At 44.5% G+C, this 17551-nt stretch overlaps 1 protein-coding gene across 2 annotated transcripts in view; it reads right to left on the reverse strand.

The window, feature by feature from the left end:
- The window catches only part of DAB1 (DAB adaptor protein 1), a 446271-nt gene that overhangs the window by 63350 nt on the left and 365370 nt on the right, over positions 1-17551 (reverse strand). Inside the window, exons 5-8 of one of the 2 annotated variants that reach the window (XM_082615227.1) lie at positions 11808-11939; positions 11065-11184; positions 8896-8961; positions 991-1050 (exon numbers count right to left, since the gene is read on the reverse strand). In XM_082615227.1, coding sequence (XP_082471353.1) covers positions 991-1050; positions 8896-8961; positions 11065-11184; positions 11808-11939 — 378 coding nt within the window. The remainder of the gene's footprint in view (positions 1-990; positions 1051-8895; positions 8962-11064; positions 11185-11807; positions 11940-17551) is intronic. The other variant, XM_082615228.1, reaches the window with a different exon arrangement.

Consider the following 17551-nt stretch of genomic DNA (forward strand, 5'->3'; position numbering starts at 1 on the left):
CCAGGCCAAACATCTCCAGGCCCTTTAGCTGCCCCTCATGGGATGGGGCTTCAAACGTTATTATTAATCTCATCTTGAAACATGTGGGACTGTCTTTATGTCTTTCACAGTATGGGGTCCACAACTGATAACAATGGTCCAGATAAGGTCATTTAGCCTCATAACAGCTCTGTTAGGACCAGAGCTGGGATTCTTGAGGGTCAGCATGACTTCAAAGCCCACGGTCTTTCCACCCACTGTTGAATGAGATCAACAGTGACTAAACGCCCCAGTTCTTTTTACATAAGCTGTGGCAAAGTCACATGTCCCCCTGCTCAAGAGTCTGCACTGGCTCCCCAGGGCTGCCTGGATTATGTGGAGGGTGTCTTCTGTGTGCCAGCTGAAGGCCTTAAATATGGTTCTGAGCCCAGCAGTGGCACAGAGCTGAGGATTTTCCTTTGTGTCTCAGATTTCCAGGAGTCCCACTAGCAGATGGGGTCCAGGTATATAGTGGGCCCTCTGGGTTCTCTGCAAGCCCACGATACCTGTTACAGTGTGCTGCCCATTGGCTGGACCCTTATACGCTCCAAAGGCTTTGGCCAGCCCTCCTTCTGACCCTCTGAAGCTTCTCGACCACTTTCAAATTGGGTGGACAACTCTCTTCCTAAAACCAAGAACTGCCCCCTGCTTGACCAGGTATAATGAAGTCTTTGGCTGGAGACTTTTTCCATAAAACATCTGAGACTGTGAATCCCTTGGACACAGTAGTTTGCATGATTCAACTCATTTTCACTCATGGGGCCAGACTTTCATGCAGACTGGCACCCCCTCCCTGGCCCCATCATTTCTGCCTCATGCCCCCTTCCCCCTGACCCACTGAGGAGTTCCCCAGCAAAGCCATACAGGTTGGGACACGTATCCAGAAGAGCAGCTCCCTTCCTCGGACTGCAGACATAGCGTCAACATAAAGCCGGTCATGGGAACCCAGCAGAAGGGAGGAGGTATACTTACACTTACAGGTTGACTTTTTGGCACATCATAAACACCTTCCTTCTTTTGGCTGGTGGGAACCTATGGAAAAACCAAATGTGACACAGTCAAAACACTCTGCTGCTACGCTTTCAAAGAACCAAGCAACCAGGCTTCCCCTCCAACGGCTAAGTATGTGTGAGTGCAGCCCCTGAGGGGCCCAACTTCCAGAAGAAGGGGCTGCTGGGATCATGAAAGCTGTGGGCGAGGCTCCTTCTCTCAGGAAAACTGGAGGAGGAGAGGGAGGGTGTGAATCATTCCACAAGGGTCTGCCATGGGGCTCCTCATAGAACCACAGAATAGGAGGCAAAACGCAGAGACCTCAGAGATCACGGGGTGGAAAAAATAATCCTCATCTCACCGAAGACAATAATGAGGCCCAGGGAGGTGCTAAGAGTTGCCTAAAGTGATTAAAAACAATTTGCAGTGGAGCTTGAACTAGTCCATGCTGATTTGAGATGCAGGCTATTTAAAATACAGTAAATATCAAGGTCCTAGGACAAAGTACAGCTTCTGTTGGGATCATGTACAAACCACCTGAAAATCACCAAAGGTTTCTACTCAAGAAAAGGGCCCATCAATGGCAGGAAAAGCATGAGAGAAAATCCAGAAAATCTGTTTTTTTGTTTTTTGTTTTTTGGTGATACGCGGGCTTCTCACTGTTGTGGTCTCTCCCGTTGCGGAGCACAGGCTCTGGACGCGCAGGCTCTGCGGCCATGGCTCACGGGCCCAGCCGCTCTGTGGCATGTGGGATCTTCCCGGACCGGGGCACGAACCCGTATCCCCTGTATCGGCAGGTAGACTCTCAACCACTGCGCCACCAGGGAAGCCCTCTGATGGTTTTTAACACTTATCTGTAACTTTTTCCCTCCCTCTCTTCTCTTCCTCATCCATCTGGTCTTGTTGGGCCACGTGGTTACTATCAAGCCCTAAGCAGGTCACTTAGCTCCTCTGAGCTTCACTATTATAAACTGGAGCTACTGACTCTGCTACTTGCTCAGGTTATTGAGAGGATCAGAGAAAAGAGAGTAAATAATCAAAAACTATTAGGTACCATCATACTGTAAAGTGTTAGAAGGATAATTTCTTTTACCATTGATACATTATGTAAATATGTATCTAAATACATATGAATAACTGTGGATGTGTGAGATACTTTTCAAATCAGTCAATCAGGGGCCTTGTTCTGAAACATTCCAGTTGGAAAGCAATCACTAGTTCATCCTCAGCAACTAGCAAAGCTTACCGCAAACCACCATGGGAGGTATCAGCCAGCAGTGGTTTTCTAAATGTCTGATAACCTGTCCTGCTTTCCATCAGACAGGGAGCCCCTTAAAAGCAAGCACAGTGCCTAACAGCCAGTAGGCATTCGGTAGGTGTCTGCTGGGTAAGTGTACCACTGAGAATTGTAGAGAATAGTGAAGAAAAAGACAAAGTATCTTTTAGGCTGGGACCAGCTAACCACACCATTCTTCTTAGATAAGTAAGAATTTGAGCTTATTCCTTGAGTCCCTTTGTCATTTTCACTCTCATCTACCTTAAAATCCTTCCAATAACCCTAAGAAGTTGTTATTATAATCTCCACTTTACATAGTAGAGAGTGAGGCTCAGAGTTGTTACGTAAATTTGCCCAAAGCTTCAGAGCTGGTAAGTGATCAGATTCAAATGTAGCTCATTCTGGTTACGGAACAAGACATTTATCACTAACAGTATGAGCTAACACCGCCAGGGAACTTTCTATGTGCGAGGCATCCCGCTAGACATTTGTGTTTACATACATTCTCATGTAATCCTTGGGACAAGTCTTATCAGGTGAGGATGACAATTGTCCCCGTGCTGCAGAAGAGGAAAAGGAGCCCTGGAGGGGGTCCCTCAGTCCGTGAACGGAGAGCCAGGAGCTTAAGCCTGGGCGGTCTGCCTTTGAACTGCTACAGCATATACAGCTGCAGCCCACCCCTGTCCCCACCATTCCCACAGCAGTTTCAGGTGCCTCTTTTCCTCTGACATCACATTCTACACTCCCAGAAGCTCGTGCACATTCTTGTGAAAAACGTGACTCTGCGTGAGCATGGCTGCACAAAAGATGTGCTTTCGGAGCCACTTCTGCAAACCTTAGTTTGCTGGTAGTCCATGAAGAATGTAATTTCTTTGCTCCTGGTAAGTGAGCTCTGTCTAAAAGGAATACTCTAAGAATGCCTACAGAGTCCTTGTTAACGAGGCCCAGTAAATCACTAGCCCTCACTTTTATTTTTACTAGCTCACCCTTGCCTGGGCAAAACGAACAGTGTTTTTCTGTTCCCCGTAATTCACTGCTCACTATGGGCACTTAGCAAGTTGAACCACAGCTGACTCTCAATTATGCCTGCAAATGGAGGAGAAGCAGTGGGATGGCGAAACCCCAACTGTGCATAATTGAAAAAAGCTTTTCTGCTTGGTTGTCCCATGGGTGAGATACCAAATCTGCCTGTTTTTCCCTTTAAGATTTTTTTCTGCCGGGACATCTTCTTGGGAGACTTGTCTGACTCTCTAGGACTGATTTGAGCCTTCCTCTGTACTCCTGTAACCTCTGGTGCATCCTTTCATTAAGAAGTAAGTTACCAAGAACCTATTAAGCGTCACGCACTGTGCTTTACCCAGGACAATGGTGGCGAACAAGATGAATGTGGCCCCTGATTTATCGGCGCTCCTTGACTTGCTGGGGGGAGATGGGAAAGTCATCAGGCTATTGAAGGAGGGTGTAAAAATGTGCTTTATCTTATAAAGGAGTTGTCAAACCACATTGCAGCTTCCTGGTCACTCTGAATTCTGACTGATCTAGAAGCTTGCTGAGGGCAGGGCGGTTATATTATGATCCTTGTTTCCCCATCTGTAAATCGTGGTTAAACAAGAAATTTCTAAGCATCAAACATTTACCACATGTGTGCTGAGGACAGAACACTAGCAGAAGCGCTAAAAGGATGAAGGCCAGCAAGTGCCTGGGTCCTGATTCTCATCTCCCCCTAGCTGGTCCATCCCATCTGTAGACCATTTCAGTAACATGATGGTGTGTAGAGTGATAACAGCCCTGGACCAAAAGGAGGCTGGAGGTCTGGTTCCTAATCCTGGCTCTGCCACAGGTTGTGTGATCCTGGAGAGGTCACTTTGTTCTCTGAACCTCAGTTTCCTCATCTGGTTGGCCTGAGTACCCAAGGAGTTACCTAAAAACACCTTGAAGGTGGGGACCAGGCTGTGGTTACTATTACATCCTCATGTGCCTGGCACAGGCTAGGTGCTCCATACATAATTACTTTTTTTTTTTTTTTTTTGTGGTATGCGGGCCTCTCACTGTTGTGGCCTCCCCCGTTGCGGAGCACAGGCTCCGGACGCGCAGGCCCAGCGGCCACGGCTCACGGGCCCAGCCGCTCCGCGGCATATGGGATCCTCCCAGACCGGGGCACGAACCCGTATCCCCTGCATCGGCAGGCGGACTCTCAACCACTGCGCCACCAGGGAGGCCCCATAATTACTTTTTGAATGAACGAATGAAATTAGTCTAAAAGCTATACATTAAGGACCATCCATACAGAAGACACTTTTAGTGCAGCAACATATTAACAGGATGGAGAGACAGGTTAAGAGCTGGGTGACATAGGATTAGAGACATATCCTTTTAAAATAACAATATGTGACATCTTGGCTGATTAAAAATGATTTTTGAACGAACAAACTTGGAGAATGTGCCCTTGGTGAGCTGCGATCTCGCTTATGCTGGAAGCTTGTTAATGTATGAAAGAACACTGGGTTTAGAATCAGAGGCTCTGGCCTTGGGCCCATCACTTAAGTATGAAGGACTTGAATTTCTTACATTTAAAATGGTAGTCATCGCAACTGTTCCCGTCTCACGGAGTTACTGGAAGGGTGAAAATTAAGTGATGGGTAAAAACGCTCTGTACTGTGAAGCTCTGTGTTGTTTTAAAAAGACAACTGATCCTTTTTTCTGAGGCATGCAAATAGAAAGACAATTATTATTATTAATCCGGTTTGGAGAATGAGACTACTGAGCCTCAAAGAGAGGTGACATTTACTCAAGGGTCTTTCCCTCCCTTGTGTTCGAGTTACAAATAGCAAAGTCAAGGGAGGCTGCAGCTTTCCGCTGCGCTCTCTGACAAGATGAGGCAAGCAAGTCATGTTCTACTTCACTTAATACATCATCATAAGACGGCTCGAGCAGCATCTGATATTGATGGCATTAGGAAGTAAAAGGAAGTGACATTTACACAGAACCTACTAGGTATCAAGTGCTGTCCTGGTTGCTTTACATCTTCACACCACTTCTAGAAGCAGAGAACACAGTACCCCTATTTTGTAGCCCAGGAAATTGAGATACAAAAGTGAGGTACCTCACCTGAGGCCACAGAACAGTTAAAAACTTAGGCCCTCATTCCCAAAAAGAGAGGATAAATAAAATCAAATCTGAGACTACCCTGATCAAGCTGAAGTATAAGAAACATTGCAATGGACTCAGGAGGCATAGATATGGAACACTTGTAGGCCCTAAAAAAACCCTGAGGCTCTCAATAGCAGCTCCCTAAGAGCCCAGCCTTATCTTTAGGCCCAAGAGCTTATCTCTTGTAAAGCAAACTGAGGCCCAGCGGACTGTCTGTCGAGGCAAGAGAGGATGACCGGAGGCCTTTCCAAAAGAGGGCGATAAAATATTCATTCCCTTAGATGGTACCTTCGTATTAATGATGGACAGATGAGAAGATCCTGGGTATGAGAACTGTTAAAACAAGTGCGACTTTTTAGATAGTGACTTGAAACCTACATAGAATCTACTTGTAAAACTCAGCATCAAGGACATTCTAAGCAGGAAAGAGCCTTGGATTTATTTTGTGTACAGAGGTCAGAGAGACCTGGCTATGAGTGGGGGGTTCTACCTCTTGCTAGCTCTGTGACCCTGGGCAAGATACCTTATCTTTGCGAGGCTCACTTTCCTCATCTGTAAAGTGGAAATAATGATATAAGGTACTTGGGGCTGCTGTGAGACATAATAAGATACTGCATGTAAGCACCCGTTCACAGGGACCTGGCTCTATAACTGTTACCAACCCCCTCCCCCTGCCACACACCCCATTTCCAAGAGTCTTGTTGCTCTGTAAAGCAAGCCAGCGTGCTCCTCTAACAGTCCTATGATGAAGCACTAGTTGCAAAGAACAGAAAAGGGCCATGCCCGAGACTCTTCAGTCTTATTTGCTCATTTTACAGATGAGTAAACTGAGGCCCAGAGAAAGAAAGGAACTGACAAGGTGGCTTAATTGCTGTGGATTCAGTGTGTGACTGGGATGAAGCCTCTTCTTTACAGTCTCCACGTGATCTTGTTTCATTCTCATGAAAACATGTGATTTAGGGAGAACTTATTTCCCTATATATCGTTGGGGAAACTGAGTCTCAGAGAGGGCAAGGGTCTTGCCCATTACCCCTCAGCCAAATGTAATTGGTGACAGAGCCAGAACTATACCCCAGTTCCCTGCTGGCTGAAACCAGTTCTTCCCAGTACACTAGGCTGCCCCCGCAGAGTCCCCTGCAGGGCACAATGGGAGCCCTGCCAACTGTAGCTAACTCTGAAATCAGGATCCTCTTATACTGAAAAGCCTAATTTTATTTTCAAAGGTGCTTCCTCTTCATAGGATGACTGGTTAGTGGTTTCCTCTGGCCTCATACTGTAACTGAGCAGGACCCTGTGGGGTTTTCCCTGGACAGACTCCTCCCCCATATCCTCTGAAAGTACCTAGATAATAGGATCTGATATACATCTCCCGAGCTGTTTTGCAGATGCTAAAACCTCCACCAAATTGAAGAAATTAACTACTTGATGACCATGACCCTGTAGCCCCGAGACCCACTGATGCCTAAGGATTGATACTGTGACACCACCTTGTTACCACATGATTAATCGATCAGAGAATTGTGCATGAGCTGATCACATCCCTGCTACTCCCCTCCCTCACCTGGCCTTTAAAAATGCTTTCCTGAAACCCATTGGGAAGTTCAGGTGTTTTGAGCACCAGCTGCCCTGGACTCCTTGCGTGGTGCCCTGCAATAAACTTGGCACTTTCCTTCACCACGACCTGGTGTCAGTAGATTGTCTTTACTGCGTGGGTAAGCGGATCCAAGTTTGGTTCAGTAACAATACTGAGACACTGCAAGGTTGTACCTTAAAATCTGACATTGAGGACAGATATGCAACTTTTCTGTTTAAAGATAGAAACTTCGTAAGCAATGATTTTAAACAAAGACTCAAAGCGCAACCTCACACTTGAATCCAACCCAGACGGACCCAGTGGATAGAAATAGATTATTACTCCATAGGGCTGGTTAAACCGAGTTGTTGGTAGAGCTAACATTATATTTTGGTCATTTAGAATTCTGTGCATTTGATGGAAACTGAAAATCTGTTTTACTTTTGTTACATAAGTAATGCACGCCCAAGGCAGAACAACAGACCACACAACTAAGTAAATTAAGGAAATTAAAATCACTTATTTAAATACATTAACATTTTTCCTGCTTCTGTAATGTTTTTATTTCAAATTAGGACTAAAATTCTAATTAGTGAAAAAGTGGAAGTCGTCATATTTGTTTGATGTGCGCTGTGTTGTAATTACTCAGACTCTTTGATGGAAAAGCAGAGGGGAAGCACCATGAGTCCCACCTTCACACACCTGCCTGGGTTTGATCCCGGCTCTAAACAGCTGTACAGCCCTGAGGAAGCTACTCAACATCTCTGAGCCTCAGTTTCCCCCTGAGAGAGTGGGATTAAAATACCTATTTTATAGTATATTTAGGAGAATTAATGAGGTAAAAAGTGTGTTCAGCAGACTTGTGGTTGCCAAAGGAAGGGAGTTGGGGGAGGGAAGGATTGGGAGTTTGGGGTTAGCAGATGCAAACTATTATATAGAGAATGGATAAACAAGGTCCTACTGTATAGCACAGGGAACTATATTCAATATCCTGTGATAAACCATAATGGAAAAGAATATGAAAAAGAAAGTATATATATGTATAATTGAATCATCTTGCTGTACAGTAGAAATTAACACAACACTGTGGATCAATTATACTCCAATAAAATTTAAAAAACGTGTGTTCAGGGTTCTTCACATAAGCAGCCATTTAAGAATATTACTTTACCTTCCCTTCAGAAGGGGTAAAACTTTAGCTAGACTTTCTTTTATTCAGTTAGTATTCCCAGTGTTGTCTCCAAATAGCATTTTTGAATTTGGCCTTCATTTTCAGTAGTGCATTTGACTTTTTAAAGAAATTCAACAGCACATTCTTTTGAGAAATGAAGGACCCTATTATATTCCAGACAACAACCCTCACATGGATTACTTTAGTAAAATGGAATGTTTGATTTCTGAGTCAACTGAAAATAGTTAAGCTCCATTAAAAATTAAAACACTGTGCCCAGTTGGCCATTAACCATGTCTACAATCAGGCATGAAAACTACTGGTAAATGGCAGGGAAGTGGGAACCAACTCATGTGAAGGTTTTGTTTTTTTTTTTTTTTTGCGGTACGCGGGCCTCTCACTGTTGTGGCCTCTCTCGTTGCAGAGCACAGGCTCCAGATGCGCAGGCTCAGTGGCCATGGCTCACGGGCCCAGCCGCTCCACGGCATGTGGGATCTTCCCGGACCGGGGCACAAACCTGTGTCCCCTGCATTGGCAGGCGGACTCTCAACCACTGCGCCACCAGGGAAGCCCCATGTGAAGGTATTTTAACAAGCCCAGAATGACCAGAAGAGCGATGTGGAACATGTGAGTGAGGAGAGAGCCCGTGGCTGCTCAGCCCCTTCTGTGCACTTACTGGGGGTGGTGCAAAGGTAGGAGAGGAAAGTGGTTTTATACCTGATAAATGTTTTCTTCCATTTCGGGATCACGGATTGGCTCGTGTCCAGCCTCAAACACAATGTACTATGAGGAACGGCCAGAGAGGAAAGGTCAGAGGGGAAAATGAAAGAGGGGGAAAAAAAAAAGCATTTGGAATTCAGGATACAAATCGCAGTGAGCATTAAAGACACAGGCACAGGAGAAAACACCTTCAAGAGACAACTGAATTACTGACATTCCAAATGGCCTGACACATTCCTGCCTCTTCTAAGGAAAACTGTGTCCAATGGTCAGCCCTTTAGCCACGTCTGCATAAGCCCTCTGCAGACCTCTCTGGGGATATAACCTCTTCATTCAGTGGCATTTATCTCGGCAGTGTCTGCATGTGCTGGCACTGCTGAGTAGGAATGATATCTCCTGGGATCCCAACTTTGCAAACCCTGGGCTACAGTGGTCTCTCCCCTTTGCTCCCTAAGGCCCAGGGTCATATGCCAATTCTGACTTTGCTCAGAAGCCCCAAACTCCCTCATCTCATAAATATCACTTTACTTTACATTCTCAGTTTTAAATACCGAAATTAACTTTCCCATGTACATGTTTCAGACTCTAAAGGACTGGGCCATTTCAAAAAGGGCAATGCTCGTCAATCTCCCAGCCCACGAACCAGGGGCTGAGCTCATATTATAGACAAATCCACGCCTCTGGCATTCTAAAGCAAGGCTTGCCGTCCAGCGCACCTCTGACTTTTGTTTGCCAACTATGTCAGATACTTCTTCTCCTTCAAGTTATTCAGACTCTATTACTTTTTTATCCATATTATTTTCTTTTTGTCATAGCAGTAGCAGCTCTCTGGGTGAAACTCTGCATTTATATAGAATACATGTGTGACACACACATACATAACATATGTGTGTCCCAGTTAGAAATGTAAGTTTCAGATTGTATTTTATGTCCCACAAGTCAAATGTTTGGCTTTGTTCTCTCCTTGGGAATAAGCACAGAGTGGGAGAGGCCTCCTCTTCCCTCTTCTGCATCTGTTTAAGCAGAGCATATCCTTGAACTCAAGAGAGGCCATCTCTACCCACACTTAGGCTGCAACCTTGAAGAGAGCACAGAGAAAGCTACGGGCAGGCATGTCTCTGGGATCTCCCTTCCCCCACTCACAACAGCCCCTATGCCATGAGCCAGGGAGTCAGGGGGCAGCCTAGCCAATCGGGGGCCCGAGGGACTTCTCCTCACAGCCTTTCTCAAGCTCACAAACCGTCCTTTGGGTTTGTGTTCAAATGTCGCCAAATGTCAGTCCCCATCTCTGGTTCTTAACTCACTGAAGCCACCTCATTATTCACAGTCTCTCTAATGAACTCAGAATATTCAAGAGACTCTTGCAAACATTCAGCTCTGGGATCAAACTTTTACAGATTGTGGAGAGGGCTGAGGCAGGGCAAGAAGGGAGAAGTCTATTTCCAAATCCCACGCTACTGATGCCGGCCAAACTTCTGTGCGTTTTTATGGAAATTCGCTCCTGGAGGGGTTGGCAGCCCTCACCCTCAGAAATAATCTTGGTCCCTCTCCAGGCTCTGCAGCCATCGGATCCTTCAGGTCTCTGTCAAAATGTCTATACCACAGGCCTGGCCATTCCTGACCCTCGACCCCAACTAGTTTCAGAAATTACCTGGTATACAGGATCTTCAACATCCTCTTCCAGAATTGTCTACCGCAGAGTGAGGGAAGGGAGGATGCAAAGCAGAGGATATAAAGCGAGAGATGTGAGACGGTATTCAGAAATTACAGGACAGTGAAGAAACCAGCTCTGGGTAGGAGAGGCTGGCGGGTCATTAAGGCAGAAAACAGGCAGAAAAAAATGAAAACCCTGGTGATATTTTACCATTGCACAATCATCTCCAAATCTGATTCCACCCACTGCTAACAATAGCAAACGCAGTTGGGTTTCCCTAGGTCTCCTCCCCTGAAAGCTTCCCCTGGTTTCAAGACTTCACTTTCTCCAACACGTCTAGAACCTCAGTGAATAAGGGCTCGTGTCTAGTGGCTTTGCTTTCAGTCATTTACACGGGACCCTTTCATCTTTGTTTATTTCTACTTGGCAGCAGGAGGAGAAGCCTTGACTGTCAGTTTTCACGTCTGTTTATTTTAAGCCCCTGTTGTCTCAGGATGAATTCACAGGTATACCTGATACACAGCTTGTTCGCATTGCTTATCCTTTTGTGCCTTTTTTTCCAATTCTTCTCTTTGCTTCAATTCATAAATAAGTTGAAAGAGATCTCTCAAGTCCAGAATAACGGGTTCAGCCTGGAGTAAAAGGTAGTAAAGCACGTTAATAAAAGGATGGTTACTAAGCTGCAGCGACCAATTTTTGTTTTTGCTGGCTACAACCCGCAGCCCTTCCTTTTTCTATTAAACTGCAAGCATTCCATCTTTAATTAATTCTACCTTGTTTCATTGGTTTAGCAAAATTGCATCTAAGCTAAAGTTCATTTCTTCAACTAATTATATTTGCAAATTCATAACAATCCTAAGCATAAAAGGCACTGCTTCTATTTATTAGTAATTTCAAATTCAGTAAAGTTAGGGTAGGCCTTATGCAAAATAGCTATTTGTTTCTTCTTATTTTCTTTTTAAATGAGGCTATGAACACAAGGAAACTTATTTGTATAGTGTGCTTCCGTCCAGCTTAATCAAAGGAAAACAGTTAGTCAGTACGAAATACCCATTAGAAAAAACAACAACCACACAACTGGATAGGCGTGAGCATGCTTCTTTGCTCCGAGGCTGTTCATCTCTTCTAGATGGGAAGCTGAGTGTCAGCATCGCTGAGTCATATGGCACAGTGGGCCTCCGAAGACCAACAGTGTGGCTGTGCTGCCCCAGAAAAGGTACAAGGAAAGGCATCCTCTTCGGATTGGGATACTCACCGCCTGGGCTGTTTTTATGGCCACAAATCTGTGATTCCCTTCCTTCCCACAAACGTATCCGAACGCCCGGTGATCTGTGATGTCCTTGGCGATGTAGGAAATTTCGTGAACAGCGTGATGCTGCTGAAGGGCCTATGAGAAACAAAAAGAAGAGCCTATTTCAGGGGACTTTCCCTCCGAGCTGCTGATCAATAAGAGATGTGTTTCCGCTACATGTGAACAAGCCCGGAGGGCTCTGGAAAAGCTGTTTGGTCCAGATGGAAGGAAGAAGAGCTGTGCCTGCCCTTGAGAAATGGAGGCTTCCTTCCATGGTCCTGGTGCTGTGACCAGAGAGATAAACAGGATTGCTCAGATGCTGAAAGTGCACCTGGCTCTTTTTTCTGCTTGCCAGGACCAGTCAGCCTCACTCAGTGGTATAGGCTCCTGCTACATCTTTCTTCACGATGCAGCCCAGTCTAAGTTCTGGATTGATATTTAGTACATTTACATATCCAGGGCCTCTGGCTTGCCCTGCTGGAAGATGGACATTGCACAATGACAGGGGGTGCCCTTCGCATTCAGAGAACCATAGATGTGCATGGTTATAACAATTTTCCAAGAGGTGGCGATAGAGTGACTTGAGGATCAAACACCCTTCTTTGTTTTGCCCAAGGTCACCACACCTCTGAGGCTTCTCATGGGTTGGTCCCCATGTCCGCAATGCCTGTTCTTTTATCCACCTGCCTGAATCCTATTCCTCTTGCAAAGCCTATCTGAAATAGCACCTCCTCTGTGAAACCCCCTGATCAAGGCTTGCCTTCCCTTTCCCTGCAGATGTGCTTCCTCCCGCTTCTGTGTTTCCCTAGAGCTTTAGTCTCTAGCGATATTGAAACTCCTGATGGATTCCTCACACACAGCTACCTTGGCTCCTGCTTTCGTAGATCTTCCTTCTCTGATATATTTGCCTAAATCCCAGTCTTCCCCACCAGCCTCTGTCTTCTTCACCTTTGCCATCCTAATACCTTGCTCTGTGCCTGACCCACAGTTGTTGAACTAAAGTAAATTGGGATTGCTGATCAGTAATTCAAAAATCTTTTGATATGGACCTTCCTGCCTTTATTATCTAAATTTCAACAAATAATACTCACCATCCTGTTAAGTGATGGTGAACTTTATGGCCATTTTTCTATATTAAATGTTCCTAAAGCAATCCTCATTAAACAGTCCTCTGTATGTATCTGTGCATTATACGATGTGTTTCAAGTCCTTACAAAGGACCTTTTCATTATCCGGGGTGTTAAGAAGCTTGAATTCTAGCCACTATATGCGAACACAAGGCACTCACTGTACCTCTCTGGATCTCCGTGTATTCCTCTATTAAAGAAGAACTCTGAACCAGATCAATGGCTCCTAACCCAAAGCTCTGGATCTACTGGGGTGATTAAAAGTAATAAAAAGAGGTACCAGGCAATTTTCAACATTTCAAAAAGCTAAACAGAAATTTATAATTATCCCTAATAAGATGACACCTTTTATCATGCACGCAAATGAAAACGCCAAGTTTATTTAGAACCGTATCTGGTTACTGTCGTACTCCTTAGCTCATCTTGGAGCAGATTCTCTTTGGCAATTAGTGATGGATTCAAATAATGCAAATAGGAAAGTGAATGATTATAAATGCATTTTTTTTTGGTGAACAAAGTTTCCCACATTACTAAGTTTGTAGAGGGAAGGAGAAATGTAACACAAGGAGAATTTGGTTACGAAAATGTTGGGAACCACTGGAGTACATTTTCTCCCAGGTCTCTTTCCATCTCCCTGGATCCTTTAGCCATTTGGATCTCACATCACACAGCCAGCCTCTCAGGACAGTGGGCACCTGCCTCTCATGAAGGCCATTGCCTTGGTTCTGGATTATTGGCCCTGACCTTCCAAAATGTCCATTCCCCAGCCTGTTGCCATCCTTCCAGGCTTCTGACCTTAGGACTCATTTCTGCAGTAGAATTGGTTGCTGCACCTTTACCTTCCAGAGTCTGGCCATTCACTCATCTCTTTACTACTCTTGGGACTCTCCAGGTGGCTTCAAGCCTGTCCAGGTTGCCCAGTGTCTACTGGACATCACACTTGGAGGGTGGTATCACTGCCTGGTCACCCTAGCCCCTCAAGTGGCCATAAGACAACTGTATAATTCTAGTGGATTTTCACACAAAGTTGGTGAAGAAGGAAGTATTTGTCAGTAAAATGATCAAGATCCATTTGCTCCTGTTTTATTAAGAGAACATATTTAGCTAGCAGAGAAAAACTGCTCAGAGAGCAGTAGCTTTTTCATGGTGGTAATGATGTAAAATCGATGAAATTTATATTCACGAAACATGGGGGTGTTGATTTAGAGGCTTTTGTGAGCTCGAATGGTATACAGTAGGGAAAGTGGGAGACAAAGGCATCCTCCTTCTCTCCCTTTCCTGCAAGTATGTCTTTCTCTGCGTAATACGGTGAATGCTATCCACATCTTCTATTGAATCCAAGTTTGACGACAGTACTTATTGATTGCCAAGTGGAATATTGCTCTAAAATTAAACCACAATTAGAAGTCTTCCTGGTCGAATTAGATTTGGAGATGATTGTGCAATGGTAAAATATCACCTACTAGGCAAGATAGCAGACGGAGATGTTTTAATTTATCTGGGAATGCTCATTAAGTGTTTTAAAATCAAAACATTTTTAACGCCTTAGGATATCTAATGTTGCCTCGCTTAAAAATATTTGTAACATTACCTTTTCCTATAGTTAATTTTAGGACATGTTAAAAAGAATTGTTCTGGAAGAGGCTCATTCATTTGGAAACGAAGAGCCAGTAAGGGGATACGTCTCCACTTTCTCCAACCTTAATCATGCACGTGTCATACAGATCCTTGGAAATACAAATATATTAGAATCCTGCTAATCCTACATTATCACATTCATCTTGGCAACACAGAGGACCTTGTAAATACTTGTTCACTGAGCCTCAAAATTGCTCCACGTCTTTAAACAAGTTTTATCAGCACAAATCAAAGACATTTGGAGCCAGAGGAAACTTAAATATTGTATAGTTCACCTCCGAGTTTATTCATGAAAGGACTGAGGGTCAGACTGTGTTCTGGCTGGACCAGTACTTAACCCAGGCCCCACTCTCCCTACTCAGGATGACAAAGCATTGAAAAGAGGAAACAAGATTATTTAGAATCAAGGTTCCTTTCCTTAGACTCCTGGGTCCCTAGACCAACAACAAAACCATGATCTCTGATAAGCTGGGATGAAGAAAGGGAACTGGAGAAGGAGGTAGAGTTGAGGCTATTCTGGATTCCAGCAGGATTCTGAGGTCAGAAAGGGTCATCAGTCAGAAGGTTTGGGGTCAAGGCCAGCTATCAGGATCTCAAAGAAAAAGGTCAAGACCACATGGTCTGGAAGGGGACTCTCGGGCTTGGCTACCTGTGGTATTTGCCGAGCAGCCAAGGCCACAAAGGGGAGGTGAGGCCCTTGGTCACAGGAGAAAAGGACCATTTCATCCCAGGAGTGTTTCTGTGTGGAGTTTCTGGGGCGTCATGGGTTGTTCTGGAGGTGCAGAGAATCCTGGGCCAGAGGGGGAGGGAGAGGGTGGAGGAAAGGCAGATTCTGGGTGCTCTTCTTCCACCCTTCCTTTGGAAAAGAGTTTTTGTCTTGGAAAAACTTAGTCTAGATATTAAAGCACTGCCCCCAAATCAAAGCAGATATTTGCTTTTAAAGAGAGAGTCTTCCAGAACACCCGATCTTTCTACCACTTCATTTACTCCTCCTATTCCGAACCCTCTCATTGAGGATGAAAGTTATTGCTGCAGAATTCCAAGGCCAATTCAGAGAATAACTTCCCCAACCCAGTCTGACTTTCCTCCCAGGGGTGAAAATAATCTGAAGGGCTAATCATCCCCCTTTGGGTTCTGGACTTGCCCACCTCTGTGCCATTATGCATGTTGTTTTCTCTACTGATTGCCCTCTTCTTCCCCTGACCTGTGTTTCATCAACTCCACCTAACTGTATCATAACGATGCTCAAGGCCTAGCTCCAACATCCTGCTCATCCAGGGAACCTTCCCTGACTCCCCTGTTTCTGGTTCCCTTAGTAATAATTCCCAGCCCTAGATTTCATTGGGTTGTGTTTTTTCTTCTATTTGGGATGCTTCATACTTCTTAATTTTGCTACACATTTCTCCATGCATATAGTTATTCACATGGTATGTATTCATGCTTATTGAGTACCTGTTCTTTTCTGGATCTCATGCTAACTGCTACATCTACCCAAAAGATTAAAACATAGTCCCTTCCTCAAGGCCCTTGCAATCTCATAGAACAGGCAGGCAAAGAGACTAACAACCACCATATAAGAAGACAAGCTTTAGATTAAAGGGTTATGTAGGGTCAGAGCAGGAATGGGAAGGGGCACCAGGGAAGACTTGACAAAGGAGCTGACCTTGGACTCAGTCTCGAAGGATAAAGGGGAAGTCCCCAGAAAGTCAGGGGGAAAGGGCATTCTAGGCAGAAAGAATGGAGCACGCAAAGGCCTCTAGGTCCTGAGAACAGGACATTTGGAGAACATGTGTGCATTTGTTTTCTCTCCACCTTGGGGATGTTAGCTCCTTGAAAGAAAGATCCGTGTCTGGTTCTCTTCAGTCTCATCCTAGTTACTAATACTGTTCCTTTTGAACAATAAGTGCTAAATAAGGTTTCGTGAATTAAAGAAGGAAGGAAGGAAGAACCAAGCTATCCAAAGATGTACACTGCACAAGGCAGTCACTCAATAAATGCTCAATGATTGATTCAATCAGGTTAATTCACGACATTTCACATAGGATTCATTCCGTAAACAGAGGGTTTCTTATCTGATCACCATTTTTTTCTTAGCATTTCCATGAGCCATTTACCAATGTTTAAATGAAGTACCCAATTGTTTGCAGGGTTATCGTCTGACAGAATAAATTACAGAGAAGACTTTATTTGTAGTATGGTTCAATACAGCCAATTAAATACAGTATGGATTAGAAAGTCATCTGCTCAGACTTTACCATTAGCTTTTTTTAAAGAATACATTCTACCCTCCTTAGCCTTCATATTATTATTGTGTGTGTGTATGTGTGTGTATGAGAGGGTGTGTTTTCCTGAGGCTATACTCCTCACGGGAAAAACACCCACCAGGATTCAAGTGAGTTAATAAAAAAAACAAAACATAAAAAGCAGACATGCAGATAGCCACAGAACAAAAATAGATACATGAAAAATACACTACTTCACACTACAGGCAATTACAGTAGTTAAAATCTCACAAGACAAAGAGAGGCCCAGGCTCATTATAAAGGCCTTTCTCTTTTCTAGCATATTTTTGGATGCATTTGCTGCATGGCAGTGCCAACAAGGCTGGGAGGCAACCTCTGTACCAGCCCCCAGGTACCCCATCATCAAGTGTTCAACGGAGTAGGTCAGAGTGAATTCTTCCCTAAGTTCCCATCCTGAAATCTTCTAGAACGTTTTACTCAAGGCCAAGACCAAATTTCCAAAGATCCCAGTCTCTAGCTGAAGAGGCAGCCTGATAACAGAGGAAAGAATATGAACTCTGGAGCCAGAGAGAACACGATTCAAATCTGTATCACTGACTGGATGTGTAGCTTTGGGCATGTCTCGTGAACTTTCTGAGGCTTCTCTTTCTGTATAATGTGAAGAATGATACAGAATCCAAAAAGTTGTTGGAAATATTAA

Source organism: Mesoplodon mirus, assembly GCF_964341445.2.
Source record: "Mesoplodon mirus genome assembly, chromosome: 3".
Classification (NCBI taxonomy): domain Eukaryota; kingdom Metazoa; phylum Chordata; class Mammalia; order Artiodactyla; family Ziphiidae; genus Mesoplodon; species Mesoplodon mirus.